We start from the raw sequence: 17,381 nt of genomic DNA on the forward strand, positions 1-17,381 counted from the left end.
ATTAGTGGAAATTAGTGGGTGATTAGTCAATTAAAGGTGATTTTTTGGGTGGATTTTGGGTGTTTTTGTGGAGAAACGTGACCTTGGCCCATTACTGGACAGGTTTGGGGTTCTTGATTGGTTTCGTTCATAAAACCTTGGTAATTGGGTTAATTAGTCTTAATTAGCCGAAATTAGTGGAAATTAGTGGGTAATTAGTCGATTAAAGGTGGTTTATTGGCGAAAATTTGGGTTTTTTTGGGGGAAATTTGGGATTTTTGGGGCGTTTCTTGGGGTCACCGACGGGTTTGGGGTTCTTGATTGGTTTCGTTCATAAAACCTTCGTAATTAGGTTAATTAGTCTTAATGAGCCTTAATTAGTGAAAATTACTGGGTAATTAGTCGATTAAAGGTGGTTTATTGACGAAAATTTGGGGTTTTTTGGGGGAAAATTGGGATTTTTGGGGCGTTTCTTGGGGTCACCGACGGGTTTTGGGTTCTTGACTGGGTTTGGTCACAAAACCTTGGTAATTAGGTTAATTAGTGGTAATTAGTGGGTAATTAGTCAATTAAAGGTGATTTGTTGGTACATTTCGGTGATTTTGGGGGAAAAAATTGGGATTTGGGGTCATTAATTAAAGGATTCGGGGTCGTTAATTAACGTCGGGTTCGGTGCTCCCAGCTCGGTTCCCTCCTTTGAAACCCCCCCTAATTAACTTAATTACCCTCAATTAACCCCTTGAGCTCCATCAACCCCTTCGTCAGGACGGGTAATTAGCGGCCGGGCGGTTTCGGGCTCGTTAATTAAGGGCTGGGGGTGTTAATTAGCCCGGAAGTGGAGCGGGAGGAGTGGGAGCGCGGCGCCGCCTTCGTCTGCACCGTGGTGCACGAGGGCCTGCCCATGCGCTTCCTGCAGCGCAGCGTGCACAGAAACCCCGGTAATTAGCACAATTAGCGGGAATTAACTAATTAAAGTTGGATCCTTGGCGAAAACCCGAGTCGTTTCGGCGAAAAAACGGCGATTTGACGGCAAAAAACGACATTTCGGGGGTGTTTTTTGGGTTCTCGGTCCGCTTTGGTCATGAAACCTTGGTAATTAGGTTAATTAGTCTTAACTAGTGGAAATTAGTGGGTAATTAGTCTTAATTAGTGGAAATTAGTGGGTGATTAGTCAATTAAAGGTGATTTTTTGGGTGGATTTTGGGTGTTTTTGTGGAGAAACGCGACCTTGGCTCATTACTGGACGGGTTTGGGGTTCTTGATTGGTTTCGTTCATAAAACCTTCGTAATTAGGGTAATTAGTCTTAATTAGCCTTAATTAGTGGAAATTAGTGGGTGATTAGTCGATTAAAGGTGGTTTATTGGCGAAAATTTGGGGTTTTTTGGGGGAAATTTGGGATTTTTGAGATGTTTCTTGGGGTCACCAACGGGTTTGGTGTTCTTGATCGGTTTAGTTCATAAAACCTTCGTAATTAGGTTAATTAGTCTTAATGAGTTCTTAATTAGTGGAAATTAGTGGGTGATTAGTCAATTAAAGGCGGTTTATTGGCGAAAATTTGGGGTTTTTTGGGGGAAATTTGGGATTTTTGGGACTTTTCTTGGGGTTTTGGGTCCTTGACTGGGTTTGGTCATAAAACCGTGGTAATTAGGTTAATTAGTCTTAATTAGTGGTAATTAGTGGTTAATTAGTGGAAATTAGTAGGTGATTAGTGGATTAAAGGCGATTTTTGGGGAAAAATTGGGAATTTTGGGGGCGTTTTTGTGTTTTTGGCGTCATGGTTTGGTTTCATTCATAAAACCCCAGAAATTGGGTTAATTAGTGTTAATTAATGGTAATTAGAGGGTAATTAATGATAATTAGTCAATTAAAGGTCGTTTGTTGGTGAGAATTTGGGGGGTTTTGGGGAAAAAATGAGATTTTTGGGGAAAAATTGGGGGAAATGGGAAAAATGGGGGAAAATGGGGAAAATGGGGAAAATGGGGAAAAATGGGGAAAATGGTGAAAAATGGGGGAAAATGGGGAAAATGGGGAAAAATGGGAAAAAATGGGGAAAAATGGGAAAAAATGGGAAAAATGGGGAAAATTGAGGGAAAATGGGAAAAATTGGGGGGAAATGGGGAAAAATGGGGGAAAATTGGGAAAAATTTGAGGAAATTGGGAAAATGGGGAAAAACCGAAGAAAATGGGGGAAATGGGAAAAATTGGAAAATTGGGAAAAAATGGGGGGAAATGGCGGGAAATGGGGGAAAAAGGAGAAAAAGGGGGGGAAATTGCGGAAAATTGGGAAAAATGGGGAAAAATGGGGAAAAATGGGGAAAAATGAGGAGAAAATGGTGGAAAATGGGAAAATGGGAAAAATGGGGGAAATTGGGAAAAATGGGGAAAAAATGGCCAAAATTGGGGGGAAAATGGGCAAAAATGGGCAAAAATTGGGGGGAAATGGGGAGAAATGGGAAAAATGGGTTAAACTGGTTTGAACTGGGATTTGGGGGCTGGGAGAGGAACTGGGTGCACAAAAAGGGGGAAAATGGGGAAAATTGGGGAAAAACAGGAAAAAATGGGGGAAATTGGGGAAAAATGGGGGGAAATGGGGAAAAATGGAGGAAATGGGAAAAATGGGAAAAATTTGGGGAAAAATTGGGGGGAAATGGGAAAATTGGAAAGTTGGGGGAAAATGGGGGGAAATGGGGAAAAATTGGGGAAAAATTGGGGAAAAATGAGAAAAATTGGGAAAAATGGGGGAAATTGGGAAAAAATGGGGGAATTTGGGAAAAAATTGTGGGAAAATGGGAAAAATGGGGGGAAATGGGGAAAATGGGGGGGAAGGAAAAAATGGGGGGAAATGGGAGAAAAAATGGGGGGAAATGGGAAAAAAATTGGGGGAAAATGGGAAAAATGGGGGAAAATAGGAAAAAATGGGAAAAATTTGGGGAAAATGGGGAAAAATGCGGAAAAATGAGAAAAAATGGGTGAAAATGGGAAAAAATGGCAAAAAATTGGGGGAAAATGGGGAAGATGGGGGAAAAATGGGGAAAACGGGAAAAAATGGGGGATATGGGAAAAAATTGGGGGGAAAATGGGGGAAAATGGGAGAAAATTTGGAGAAAAGGAAAAAATTGGGGAAAACCTGGAAAAAATGGGAAAAAACGGAAAAAATGGGGGGAAATGGGGAAAAATGGGTTGAAACTGGTTTGAACTGGTTTGAACTGATTTATACTGGGATTTTGTGCCTGGGTGAGCAACTGGGAGCAAAGAAACGGGGCGAAAATGGGCAAAAATCGCGAAAAAAAAGGGAAAAAATGGGGAAAAAAATCGGGAAAATGGCTCAGAGCGGTTTGAACTGGTTTGAACTGGTTTGAACTGGTTTGAACTGGTTTATACTGGGATTTTGTGCCTGGGTGAGCAACTGGGAGCAAAGAAACGGGGCGAAAATGGGCAAAAATCGCAAAAAAAATGGGAAAAAATGGGGAAAAAATCGGGAAAATGGCTCAGAGTGGTTTGAACTGGTTTGAACTGGTTTGAACTGGTTTGAACTGGTTTGAACTGGTTTGAACTGGGAATTTTCCCCCCCCCCAGGGCTGGAGCTGCCCCCCGACCTGTGCCGGGACGAGCCCGGGGGGGACCCCTGGGACACCCTGGGGGTCTTCATCAGCCTCTTCCTCCTCAGCGTGGGCTACGGGGCCACCGTGACGCTCTGCAAGGTGACTGGTTTATACTGGGAGGGACTGGGAGGGGGGGAAATGGGGGAAAACGGGGAAAAAACGGGGGAAAACGGTGAAAAAACGGCGAAAAACGGTGAAAAAACGGCGAAAAACAGTGAAAAAATGGGGGAGAAAGGGTTAAAATCGGGAAATGGGGTTTGGGGTTACTGGTTTATACTGGGAGGGACTGGGAGGGACTGGGAGGGGGAAAATGGGGGGAAATGGGGGAAAAATGGGAAAAAAGGGTGAAAAAATGGGGGGAAAAGGTGAAAAAATGGCCAAAAAAGGTTAAAAATTGGGGAAATAGGGAAAAAAGGGGGGAAATGGGGATTTGGGGTTACTGGTTTGGACTGGTTTGGACTGGTTTGGGGCTGGGAGTTACTGGTTTGTACTGGGAGGGGACTGGGAGGGACTGGGAGGGAACTGGGAGGGACTGGGAGGGGGAAAATAGGGAAAAAACGGGAAAAAACGGGAAAAAACGGTGAAAAACTGTGAAAAAATGGCAAAAACGGGTTAAAAATGGGGGAAATGGGGATTTGGGGTTACTGGTTTATACTGGTTTGTACTGGTTTGTACTGGGAGGGACTGGGAGGGAACTGGGAGGGAACTGGGAGGGGGAAAATGGTGAAAAACGATGAAAAAATGGGGGAAAAAGGGTTAAAAATGGGGAAAATGGGAAAAATTGGGATTTTTATACTGGTTTATACTGGTTTGGACTGGTTTGAACTGGTTTGGACTGGTTTGAACTGGTTTGGACTGGTTTGAACTGGTTTGGACTGGTCTGAACTGGGATTTGGTGCTTGGGAGAGCCCAAAAACGGGGGAAAAATGGGAAAAAACGGGAAAAAACGGGGGGGAAAATTGGGATTTTTATACTGGTTTATACTGGTTTATACTGGTTTATACTGGTTTGGACTGGTTTGGACTGGTTTGGACTGGTTTGGACTGGTTTGAACTGGTTTGGACTGGTCCCGGCAGGTGCAGTGGGTGCTGAGCTCCCTCCTCAGGCTGAGCGTCCAGCAGGGGGCGTGATACTGGTTTATACTGGTTTATACTGGTTTATACTGGTTTATACTGGTTTATACTGGTTTGGACTGGTTTGGACTGGTTTGGACTGGGAGGGGAAAAATTGGGGGAATTTGGGGGGGAAAATCCAAAAATTTTGGGAATTTTGGGGGAAATTTTGGGAATTTTGGGAATTTTTTGGGGATTTTTTTGGGAATTTTTGGGGGAAAATTGGGAAATTTGGGGATTTGGGGGAGAATTTTGGGAGATTTGGGAATTTGGGGGGGAAAATACAAAAATTTTGGGGGAATTTTGGGGGAAATATGGGAATTTTGGGGATTTCGGGGAAAATTAAAAAATTTGGGGGGAATTTTTGGAAAAAATTGGGAATTTTGGGGATTTTGGGGAAAATAAAAAAAATTTTGGGAATTTTGGGGGAAATTTGGGAATTTTGGGAATTTTGGGGAAAATCCAAAATTTTTTTGGCAAATTTGGGGATTTTGGGGTAAAATTCGGATTTTTGGGGGAATTTTGGGAGGATTTTGGGAGGATTTTGGGGAAAATCCAAAATTTTGGGGGATTTTTTGGGGGGATTTTTTTGGGGGAATTTTTGGGGATTTTGGGGGAAAATCAGGAAAATTTTGGGATAAAATTCGGAATTTTTAGGGGGGAATTTTGGGATAAAATTTGAATTTTTTGGGGAATTTTGGGCTAAAAAGGAGGAATTTTGTGAATAGATGGAAGAAATGGGATTTGGTGGAAAAAATCCCCAATTTTGGGGCAATAAAAGCGAATTTTGAGCGAAAAATGTGAATTTGAGTGGAATTTTTTGGGGTAAAAAATTCGAATTTATGGGGGGGAGAATCGAAATTTTTGGGGGAAAAAATCGGAATTTTTGAGGGAAAAAATCTGAATTTTTGGGGTAAAAAAATTTAAATGTTTTGGGGGAAAAATTGGAAATTTTTTTGTTAAAAAATTTGGATTTTTTTATTTAAAAATTGGCATTTTCAAGGCCCAAAAAATCCTCATTTTAACCCTCAAAAAAATCCGAAATTTTGAGGCCAAAAAAAGGCGAATTTTGGTTCAAATTTTAAGGTGAAAAAATCAGATTTTGGAGGTGAAAAATTCGATTTTCGGAGGCCCCAAAATTTTCGTTTTTCGGCTGCAAAATTTTCGGGTTTGGGGTGAAAAATGCAAATTTTGGGGTTAGCAAAAAGTCCCAAAATGGACTTTTTTTAGCGCCCGAAGGGTTTTGGGTGAAAAAAAAGCGATTTTGGGCAAATGTTGGGGGTGGGGTGGAAAAATTGGAGATTTTTGGGTTCGAGTCGAAGTTTGGGGCTGAAAAGGGCAAAAATTGGGGCGAAAAAGAAGAGAATTTTGGGGGAAAATGTGAAAAATTTTAGGGTGAAAAATAAGAAATTTTGGGTTAAAATAAATGGAATTTTTGGGGTAAAAAAAATCAGAATTTTTGGTGTGAAAAAGTTGAAAAAAATAGGAAATTTTGAGGCGAAAATTGGGATTTTTGGGGTTTAAAATTCTGGATTTTTTGGGGTGAAAATTGGAAATTTTGGGGGTAAAAAGTTTGGAATTTGGAGGGTTAAAAATTTGAATTTTTGGGTAAAAAAATTGGACTTTTGGGGTTAAAAATTGGGATTTTTGTAGAGTAAGAAATGGTAATTTTTGAGGTAAAAAATGGGAAATTTTGGAAATAAAAATTGGGATTCTTGGCGTTTAAAAATTGGGAATTTTGGGGTAAAATTTGGGACTTTTTGGAGTAAAAAGTGGGGATTTTTACTGTTTAAAATTTTGAATTTTTAGGAGTAAAAATTGGAATTTTGGGGGTAAAAAATAGTGGAATTTTTTGGGGCAAATATGGAATTTTTAGGGATAAAAAAATCCGAATTCTTGTGAGGAGAAAAAGGGAATTTTTCAGGTAAAATATCTGGATTTTTGGGTAAAAAATAGGAAATTTTGGAGGTAAAATAAATTGGATTTTTTGGTCCAAAAAAGATTTTCTTAAAAAAAAATTGAATTTTTTTTGTGTAAGAAATGTGATTTTTGGGGGGTAAAAATCCGGATTTTTTGGGGTAAAAAATCTGGAATTTTGGGGGTAAAAATTTGGAATTTGAGGGTAAAAAACCGGAAATTTTGGAGTTTAAAAATGGAGATTTTTGGGGTGAAAAACTGGACTTTTTGGGGTAAAAATAATTGGAATTTTTGGGGTAAAATGGGAATTTTTGCTCAAAAATCAAAAATTTTCATTAAAAATTATGATTTTTAGTGAAAAAATTAATTTTGAGGCAAAATTTCCCTTTTTAGAGCCAAATTTGTCGATTTTCGAGGGAAAAGTCGAATTTCAGAGGATTTTGAACAGAAAAATTTCATATTTGGGGCTAAAAAATTAAATTTTGGTTAAAAATATTGATTTTTAGGGGGAAAAAGTGAATTTTAGGTCAAAATATTCAATTTTAGGGAAAAAAATCGGATTTTTGAACTAAAAAATGCGATTTTGAAGAAAATTGGGATTTTTGATTAAAAATTTGGATTTTTGGGTAAAAAGACCAATTTTGGGGGGAAAAATCAGATTTTTTTTGGGAAAAGTTAGATTTAGAGGAAAATGCGAATTTTAAGGCGAAAAAAGCCGATTTTGGGTAAAGAGCAGCAGAGCTGGGGGTGAAAAATGCAAATTTCGGAGGGGGAAAAAAATGCAAATTTTGGGGTAAAAAATGCGACTTTTGGGTCTAAAAATTCGCATTTTTGGCCCCTCCGCCCCTTTTAGGGGAAATCCCGATGGTTTTGGGTAAAACCGAAACTGACGGGTGGCAAAACCGTTAAATTTGAGGTGAAATTTGCATTTTTTGGTTAAAAATATTCGGGTAAGTGGAAAAAAAGAGATTTACATGAAAAAATGAGAATTTTTTGGGGCAAAATTTGAAGATTTTGGGTGAAGAATTGAATTTTTTTAATGATAAAAAATCGAATTTTGCAGTAAAAAAAAAAATCTAAATTTTTGGGTTAAAACCGCGAAATTTTGGGCAAAATTCGCGTTTTTGGATTAAAATAAAAATTCACAGAGAGAAGCAGCAATTAATTTAATTTTTTTTATTGGGAAATAAATACAAATTTTGAGGCAAAATTCCGCATTTTAGGGAAAATTCTTTATTTTGGGGTAAAATTCTTCACTTTCAGGGGAAAAATTCACAAATTTTTAAGGCAAAAATTCACAAATTTTTAAGGCAAAAATTCACAATTTTTAAGGCAAAACTCCACAATTTTAGGCGAAAAAATATACATTTTTTTACAAATTCACATTTTTACCATTTATTCCCTTTTTAACCCCAAAATTCCCTTTCCCCCCCCCCAATCCCCATTTTCACCTCGTTTCCATCCCAAATTTTCATTTTTTTTAAAGGAAAAAACGGCGAATTTTGGGCCAAAATTCGGTTTTAAAAATCTTCATTTTCCACCCCAAAAATTCAGATTTTTCCCACCTAAAAATCTTCATTTTCCTACCGCAAAAATCTTCAATTTTTGCACCAAAATCGCGATTTTTTACCCCCCAAAAAATCTTCATTTTTGGGCTCCAAGATTCTCTTTTTTCTCCTCAAAAATCGCGATTTTCCACCCAAAAATCTTCATTTTTGAGCTCCCAAAATCCGGATTTTTTCACCCAGAAAACCTCAGTTATCCACCCAAAAATCTTCATTTTTATCGTCCCAAAATCCGGATTTTTCCACCCAAAAATCCTCAATTTTCCACCCCAAAACTGCAACTTTTTTCACCCCAAAATCGACCTCCAAAAATCCTCAATTTTCACCTTAAAATCCGCCCCAAAATCCCGATTTTTCCACCCAAAAATCTTCATTTTTCCGCCCAAAAATTTTCAATTTTGGGCTCCCAAAATCCTGGATTTTCACCCCGAAAATCTTCAGTTTTCTGTTTCCAAAATCTTCATTTTTCCGCCCAAAAATCGCCATTTTCCACCCCAAAAATCATCATTTTCCATCCTCAAATCTCAGCTTTTTTATCCCCAAAATTCTCATTTTTCTGCCTAAAAATCGCCGGTTTTGAAGTCCAAAAATCGCGATTTTTCCACCCAAAATTTATCATTTTCTGGCTCTGAAAGTCCGAAATTTTGGCTCAAAAAAACCCTGAATTTCATGCCAAAAAAATCCCAATTTTGGGTCCAAAAACTCCGATTTTTTTCTCAAAAAAAAAAATCCCAATTTTATGTCGAAAAATCCCAATTTTGGGTCCGAAAACTCCAAATTTTTTGTCCAAAAAATTTCCCAATTTTCTGCCGAAAAAAAATCCCAATTTTGAGTACGAAAATCTTCATTTTTTAGGTCCAAAAATCTCAATGTTGGGTCAAAAAAATCCCATTTTTGGGGTCCAAAAATCTTCATTTTTTAGGTCCAAAAACTCCAAATTTTTTCTCCCAAAAAATCCCATTTTTGGGTCCAAAATTTTTTGATTTTCAGATGGACAAAAATCCCAATTTTTGTTCAAAAACCTCCAAATTTTTTTAACCAAAAACCCAAAATTCGCCGTTTCTCCCCCGAATCTCATTTTCCCACGCTCCCCCCTCATTTGCATTTTTGGCCCCTCCCCCCTTTTTAACCCAAAATTCGCCGAATTCGCCCCAAATTTCGCTCCTGGGGCGCCCCCTGGTGGAAAACACCCCAAAAAAGCCAAATTTGGGGTTTTTTGCCTCAGTTTCCCTGGGATTTTAAAGGGGTGGGGCCACGTGGAGGCCACGCCCACACTGGCCACGCCCACCCACGTGACCACGCCCATTTCCCCCCTCTCCCCACCCCAAATTTGACTAAAATTTGAATTTTTTCGATGATTTTGGGCCAAATTTTTGGGTTTTAAAAAAAATTTTCCCGGGTGTTTCCCCTGCTTAGGCCACGCCCATTTTACCCATAAGCCACGCCCCCTTTCCCCAAATTTCCTGCCCCCCAAAATTCCCAAAAAATTCACATTTTAAACACAAATTTTTCCGTTTTTAACCCAATTTTCCCCACCTCTGCCACGCCCCCTTAGGCCACGCCCTCTCCTTTAAACCACGCCCCCTTCCCCTTCAAACCCCAAAACCCCCAAATTTTCCTCAGTTTCCCCCCAAAAATCCCCAAATTTTCCTCAGTTTCCCCCAATTTTTCCTCAGTTTCCCCCCCAAAAACCCAAATTTCCTCTGTTTCCCTGTTTTTTCCTCAGTTTACCCCTAAAACTCCAATTTTTCCTCATTTTCTCCCCCAAACCCTGATTTTTCCTCAGTTTCCCTCATTTTTTCCTCACTTTACCCCCAAAGAACCAAGTTTTCCTCAGTTTCCCTCCAAAAAACCCCAATTTTTCTCATTTTACCCCCCAAAAAACCCAAACTTTTCTCATTTTCCCCCAGAAACCCAAATTTTCCTGTTTCCCTCTAAAAAAACAAATTTTCCTCAGCTTCCCCCAATTTTTCCTCAGTTCCCAATTTTGCCTCAGTTTCCCCAATTTTTCCTCAGTTGCTCCCCCAAACCCCAAATTTTCCTCAGTTTCCCTCCAAAACCCCAAATTTTCCTCAGTTTCCCCAATTTTTCCTCAGTTTCCCCATTTTTTCCTCAGTTTCCTCCATTTTTTCCTCAGTTTCCCCCCAAAACCACAAATTTTCCTCAGTTTCCCCAATTTTTCCTCAGCTTCCCCAAATTTCCTCAGTTTCCCCAAACTTTCCTCAGTTTCCCCAATTTTTCCTCAGTTTCTCCAATTTTCCTCAGTTTCCCCCAAAAACCCAATTTTTCCTCACTTTCCCCGCTGTGCCTCAGTTTCCCCAACTTTTCCTCAGTTTCCCCAACATTTCCTCAGTTTCCCCGCCATGCCTCAGTTTCCCCCAATTTTTCCTCAGTTTCCCCGCCGTGCCTCAGTTTCCCCAAACTTTCCTCAGTTTCCCCAATTTTTCCTCAGTTTCCCCAAACTTTCCTCAGTTTTCCCCAATTTTCCTCAGTTTCCCCCAACTTTTCTTCCCTTTTCCCGCCGTGCCTCAGTTTCCCCAATTATTCCTCAGTTTCCCCAATTTTTCCTCAGTTTCCCCAAACTTTCCTCAGTTTTCCCCAATTTTTCCTCAGTTTCCCCAATCTTTCCTCAGTTTCCCCCAATTTTTCCTCCCTTTCCCCGCCGTGCCTCAGTTTCCCCAATCTTTCCTCAGTTTCCCCCAATTTTTCCTCCCTTTCCCCGCCGTGCCTCAGTTTCCCCAATCTTTCCTCAGTTTCCCCCGCCATTTCCTCCCTTTCCCCGCCATGCCTCAGTTTCCCCAATTATTCCTCAGTTTCCCGCAATTTTTCCTCCCTTTCCCCGCTGTGCCTCAGTTTCCCCCCATTTTTCTTCCCTTTCCCCGCCATGCCTCATTTTCCCCCATCTTTCCTCAGTTTCCCCCAATTTTTCCTCCCTTTTCCCGCCGTGCCTCAGTTTCCCCCAATTTTTCCTCAGTTTCCCCAAACTTTCCTCAGTTTCCCCAAACTTTCCTCAGTTTCCCCCAATTTTTCCTCAGTTTTCCCCAACTTTTCCTCAGTTTCCCCAACATTTCCTCAGTTTCCCCAACATTTCCTCAGTTTTCCCCAATTTTTCCTCAGTTTCCCCCAATTTTTCCTCCCTTTCCCCACCGTGCCTCAGTTTCCCCAATCTTTCCTCAGTTTCTCCCAATTTTTCCTCCCTTTCCCCGCCGTGCCTCAGTTTCCCCAATCTTTCCTCAGTTTCCCCCGCCATTTCCTCCCTTTCCCCGCCGTGCCTCAGTTTCCCCCATCTTTCCTCAGTTTCCCCCCATTTTTTCTCCCTTTCCCCGCCGTGCCTCAGTTTCCCCCATCTTTCCTCAGTTTCCCCAATTTTTCCTCCCTTTCCCCACCGTGCCTCAGTTTCCCCGATTTTTCCTCAGTTTCCCCCAGCATTTCCTCCCTTTCCCCACCGTGCCTCAGTTTCCCCAATCTTTCCTCAGTTTCCCCCAATTTTTCCTCCCTTTCCCCGCCGTGCCTCAGTTTCCCCAATCTTTCCTCAGTTTCCCCAATTTTTCCTCCCTTTCCCCACCGTGCCTCAGTTTCCCCAATCTTTCCTCAGTTTCCCCCACCATTTCCTCAGTTTCCCCGCCGTGCCTCAGTTTCCCCCGCCCCGCTCAGCCCCAGCCGGGCGGCCCCGGCGACCAGGCCCGGCGGTACCAGCCGCGGTAGGTGAGGGCCCAGGCGGCCCAGCCCAGCGCGGCGCCGGCGGCGTTGCGGGCCCACGTGTGGCGGTAGCGCAGCGTCGCCACCAGCAGGAGGTGCCACGTCAGCAGCAGCAGCAGCGCCAGCAGGTACAGCACCGACAGCGCCGCCGGCGGCGCCTCGCCGCGGCCGCCGGCAAGATGGCCGCCGGCGGAGGGCGGCGGCGAGGTGAGGAAATGGCGGACGGAGGGGTCAACATGGCCGCTGGGGTGGGGGAAGAAGAAGGTGGGATCAACATGGCGGCCGGAATCAAAATGGCGGCCGGAATCAAAATGGCCGCCAGAATCAAAATGGCGTCCAGAATCAAAATGGCGGCCGGGATGGAAATGGTGGCTGGATTCAAAATGGCCGCCGGAATCAAAATGGCCGCCAGAATCAAAATGGCGTCCAGAATCAAAATGGCGGCCGGGATGGAAATGGTGTCTGGATTCAAAATGGCCGCCGGAATCAAAATGGCGGCCGGGATGGAAATGGTGGCTGGATTCAAAATGGCGGCCGGGATCAAAATGGCCGCCACGTCTATCTTCAAAATGGCGGCCGGAATCAAAGTGGCTGCCAGAATCAAAATGGTGTCTGGATTCAAAATGGCGGCCGGATTCAAAATGGCCGCCCCAAAATGGCCGCCCCCCAAGATGGCCGCCAGGGTACTCAGCAGGCCCCGCCCACTCTGACGTCACTTCCCGTCCCCACCCCTCATTTGCATGAGGCTCCGCACACTCGAAGCCGATTGGTCGGGGAGAGCCGCCCGGTCGCCATATTGGGCGTGGCCATGCCCACGCCGCCATCTTGGATTCTTCTTCTTCTAGGTCGTGTCCGGCCGCCATCTTGGGTTCGGCGGCCATCTTGGGTTCGGGCGCCGTCTTGAACCAAGGCAGCATCCTGTACCAGGCCGCCATCTTGGACACGGCAGACATCTTGGATTCCTCAACCACCCTCCCTGCGGCGGCCATCTTGGACGTGTCCGCCACCTTGGATGGGTCGGCCATCTTGTATGGGTCGGCCATCTTGGATGCGTCAGCCATCTTGGATGGCTCAACCATCTTGTACCTGGCACCCATCTTGGATGTGTCCGCCATCTTGTACGCGTCGTCCATCTTGTATGGCTCAGCCATCCTGTACCTGGCGGCCATCTTGTACGGGTCAGCCATCTTGGACTGCTCTACCATCCTGTACCCGGCGGCCATCTTGTACGGGTCAGCCATCTTGTACGGGTCGTCCATCCTGTACCCGGCGGCCATCTTGTACCCGCCAGCCATCTTGTACGCGTCGTCCGCCTTCCGCCCGGCGGCCATCTTGCCCAGCCCGTAGAGCCTCCTCCCCAGCGCCGCCGCCTCCTCGGCCAGCCCCAACCCACAATGCACCAGGGCGAAGGCCTGGGGGGCGGGGCCGAAGCCCTGCCAGCGGTGCCCCGCCCCCCGGCAGGCGGCGGGGTCTCCCAGGGGCAGCAGCAGGGTCCCGCCGCCGGGGGCGGGGCTGGTGCAGGCGCCCGTGGCCGCCTCCACGGCCCGGCCAATGGCGTGGCCGGCCCGCGACAGCGCCAGCCCGACGGCCAATCGGGCGAGGGCGCGCAGGGCGGAGCCCCAGGGGGGGCGGAGCCAGGGGTGGGAGGCCACCAGCAGGGAGCCAATCAGGAGCCAGGTCCAGGCGGCGGCGCTGGAGGTCAGGCGGCTGCGGGGGGGGGGTTGATTATCGATTATTGGTTATTGATTATTGGGTATTGGTTATTGGGTATTGGGTATTGGTTATTGGGTATTGTTTATTGGGTATTGGTCATTGGTTACTGGGTATTGGTTATCAGTTATGAGTTATTGGTTATTGGTTATTGGTTATTGGTTATCGGTTATTAGTTATTGGATATTGGGTATTGGTTATTGGGTGTTGGTTATTGGTTATTGGCTATCGGGTATTGGGTATTGGGTATTGTTTATTGGGTATTGGTTATTGGTTACTGGGTATTGGTTATTGGTTATTGGGTTATTGGGTATTGGGTATTGGATATTGGGTATTGGTTATTGGGTGTTGGTTATTGGTTATTGGCTATCGGGTATTGGGTATTGGTTATTGGGTATTGGTTATTGGTCATTGGTTATTGGTCACTGGGTATTGGTTATCAGTTATTAGTTATTGGTTATTGGTTATTGGTTATTGGTTATCGGTTATTAGTTATTGGATATTGGGTATTGGTTATTGGGTGTTGGTTATTGGTTATTGGCTATCGGGTATTGGGTATTGGTTATTGGTTATTGGTTATTGGTTACTGGGTATTGGGTATTGGGTATTGGTTATTGGGTATTGGGTATAGGGTATTGGTTATTGGGTATTGGTAATTGGGTATTGGGTATTGGGTTTTGGGTATTGGTTATTTGGTATTGGGTATTGGTTATTGGGTATTGGTTATTGGTCATTGGTTATTGGTCACTGGGTATTGGTTATCAGTTATTAGTTATTGGTTATTGGTTATTGGTTATCGGTTATTAGTTATTGGATATTGGGTATTGGTTATTGGGTGTTGGTTATTGGTTATTGGCTATCGGGTATTGGGTATTGGTTATTGGGTATTGGGTATTGGGTATTGGGTATTTGTTATTGGTAATTGGTTATTGGGTATTGGTTATTGGGTTATTGGGTATTGGGTATGGGTTATTGGGTATTGGTTATTGGTTATTGGTTATTGGTTATCGGTTATTATCATTACCAATTACCAATTATTAATTATCAATTGTCAATTATCAATCCCAAATCTGCCCCATAACCCACCCCAAACCCCAAATCTGCCCCACAGATCCCAAATCCCGCCACAAAAACCCAAATTTCACCCCAAAAACCCAAATCCCACCCCAAAAACCCAAATTTCACCCCAAAAACCCAAATTTCACCCCAAAAACCCAAATTTCACCCCAAAACCCCAAATTTCACCCCAAAACCCCAAATCCCACCCCGAAAACCCAAATTTCACCCCAAAACCCCAAATTTCACCCCAAAACCCCAAATCCCACCCCAAAAACCCAAATTTCACCCCAAAAACCCAAATCCTGCCCCATAGATACACCCAAAAACCCCAAATCCTGCCCAAAAAACCCCAAATCCCGCCCCACAGACCCCAAATTTTGCCCCAGAGACCCCGAATTTTTCCCCAAAAACTCCAAATCTGCCCCATAGACCCCAAATTTTGCCCCAAAAATCCCAAATCCCGCCCCATAGATTGACCCACAGACCCCAAATCCCACCCCAAAACCCCCCGAATTTCGCCCCATAGACCCCAAATCCCTCCCCACAGACCCCGAATTTTGCCCCAAAAACTCCAAATCTGCCCCATAGACCCCAAATCCCACCCCAAAACCCCCTAAATTTCGCCCCATAGACCCCAAATTCGCCCCACAGAACCCGAATTTCTCCCCCAAACCCCCCAATTTTCACCCCATAGACCCCAAATCCCACCCCAAACCCCCCCAAATTTCACCCCACACACCCCAAAATTTCGCCCCAATGACCCCAAATTTCGCCCCACAGAACCCGAATTTTTCCCCCAAACCCCCAAAATCCCGCCCCATAGACCCCAAACCACACCCCAAAACCTCCAAATTTCGCCCCACAGATCCCAAATTTCGCCCCCAAAACGCCCAATTCCCGCCCCACGGATCCCAAATCCGCCCCATAGACCCCAAAATTTCGCCCCATAGACCCCAAACCACACCCCTAAAACCCCAAATTTCGCCCCATAGATTGACCCACAGACCCCAAATCCCGCCCAAAACCCCCCCAATTCCTGCCCCATAGACCCCAAATCCCACCCCAAAACCCCCCAAATTTCACCCCACAGACCCCAAAATTTCGCCCCATAGACCCCAAATCCCACCCCAAAAACCCCAAATCCCGCCCCATAGACCCCAAATCTTACCCCAAACCCCCCAAATTTCGCCCCATAGACCCCAAATTTCGCGCCAGAGACCCCGAATTTCGCCCCCAAACCCCCCAAAATCCCGCCCCATAGACCTCAAATTCCGCCCCAAAATCCCCCAAATTTTGCCCCATAGACCCCAAATCCCACCCCAAAAACCCCAAATCCCGCCCCATAGACCCCAAATCTTACCCCAAACCCCCCAAATTTCGCCCCATAGACCCCGAATTTCGCCCCCAAACCCCCCAAATTTCGCCCCATAGACCCCAAATCCCACCCCAAACCCCCCAAATCCCGCCCCACAGACCCCGAATTTCTCCCCCAAACCCCCCAAATCCCGCCCCACGGACCCCCCCCAGCCCCACTCACGCCTCCAGACGGTTGTGGGGCGAGGCCAGCACGCTGCGGGGATCCCCCCGGCCCCAGAGCGGCGGCCCCAGCCCCACCAGCGCCCCCAGCACCCCAAATCCGCCCCACGGATCCCAAATCCCGCCCCATAGACCCCAAATCCCGCCCCATAGACCCCAAATCCCGCCCCATAGACCCCACATCCCGCCCCATAGATTGACCCACAGACCCCAAATCCCACCCCACAGATCCCAAATCCCACCCCATAAACCCCAAATCCCGCCCCATAGACCCCAAATCCCGCCCCATAAGCCCCCAAATTTCACCCCACACACCCCAAAATTTCGCCCCATAGACCCCAAATCTCACCACAAAAACCCCAAATCCCGTCCCATAGACCCCAAATTTCGCCCCACAGACCCCGAATTTTTCCCCCAAACCCCCCAATTTTCACCCCATAGACCCCAAATCCCACCCCAAACCCCCCAAATTTCACCCCACACACCCCAAAATTTCGCCCCATAGACCCCAAATCCCACCCCAAACCCCCCAAATCCCGCCCCATAGACCCCAAATCCCGCCCCATAGACCCCAAATCCCGCCCCATAGACCCCAAACCACACCCCAAAAACCCCAAATTTCGCCCCACAGACCCCAAATTTCGCCCCATAGACCCCAAACCCCACCCCAAACCCCCCAAATCCCGCCCCACAGAGCCCCCCCAGCCCCACTCACGCCTCCAGGCGGTTGTGGGGCGAGGCCAGCACGCTGCGGGGATCCCCCCGGCCCCACAGCGGCGGCCCCAGCCCCACCAGCGCCCCCAGCACCCCAAATCCGCCCCACAGATCCCAAATCCGCCCCACGGATCCCAAATCCGCCCCATAGACCCCAAATTTCGCCCCACAGACCCCGAATTTCTCCCCCAAACCCCCCAAATCCCACCCCACAGATCCCAAATCCCGCCCCATAGACCCCAAATCCCACCCCAAACCCCCCAAATCCCGCCCCACGGACCCCCTCCAGCCCCACTCACGCCTCCAGGCGGTTGTGGGGCGAGGCCAGCACGCTGCGGGGATCCCCCCGGCCCCAGAGCGGCGGCCCCAGCCCCACCAGCGCCCCCAGCAGCAGCGAGTGGGCGCGGGGGAAGCCGGGCCAGGCCAGGAGCGCGGCCGCGGCCCGGCACAGCCCGGCCAGGGCGGCGCCGCAGCAGCGCCGCCCCAT

General features: G+C 45.9%; 1 protein-coding gene across 1 annotated transcript; it reads right to left on the reverse strand.

Moving 5' to 3' along the window:
- Nucleotides 1-9,931: 9,931 nt before the first annotated feature.
- Nucleotides 9,932-17,381, reverse strand: LOC110481940 (uncharacterized). The gene is made up of 3 exons (XM_077789899.1): nt 17,194-17,381; nt 11,628-13,582; nt 9,932-11,548 (listed from the first exon to the last, which is right to left on the reverse strand). The coding sequence occupies exons 1-2, from the start codon at nt 17,379-17,381 to the stop codon at nt 11,827-11,829; spliced, it is 1,944 nt and encodes a 647-aa protein (XP_077646025.1). The 3' UTR covers nt 9,932-11,548; nt 11,628-11,826.

This window comes from Lonchura striata, chromosome 39, assembly GCF_046129695.1.
Source record: "Lonchura striata isolate bLonStr1 chromosome 39, bLonStr1.mat, whole genome shotgun sequence".
In the NCBI taxonomy this organism is placed as follows: domain Eukaryota; kingdom Metazoa; phylum Chordata; class Aves; order Passeriformes; family Estrildidae; genus Lonchura; species Lonchura striata.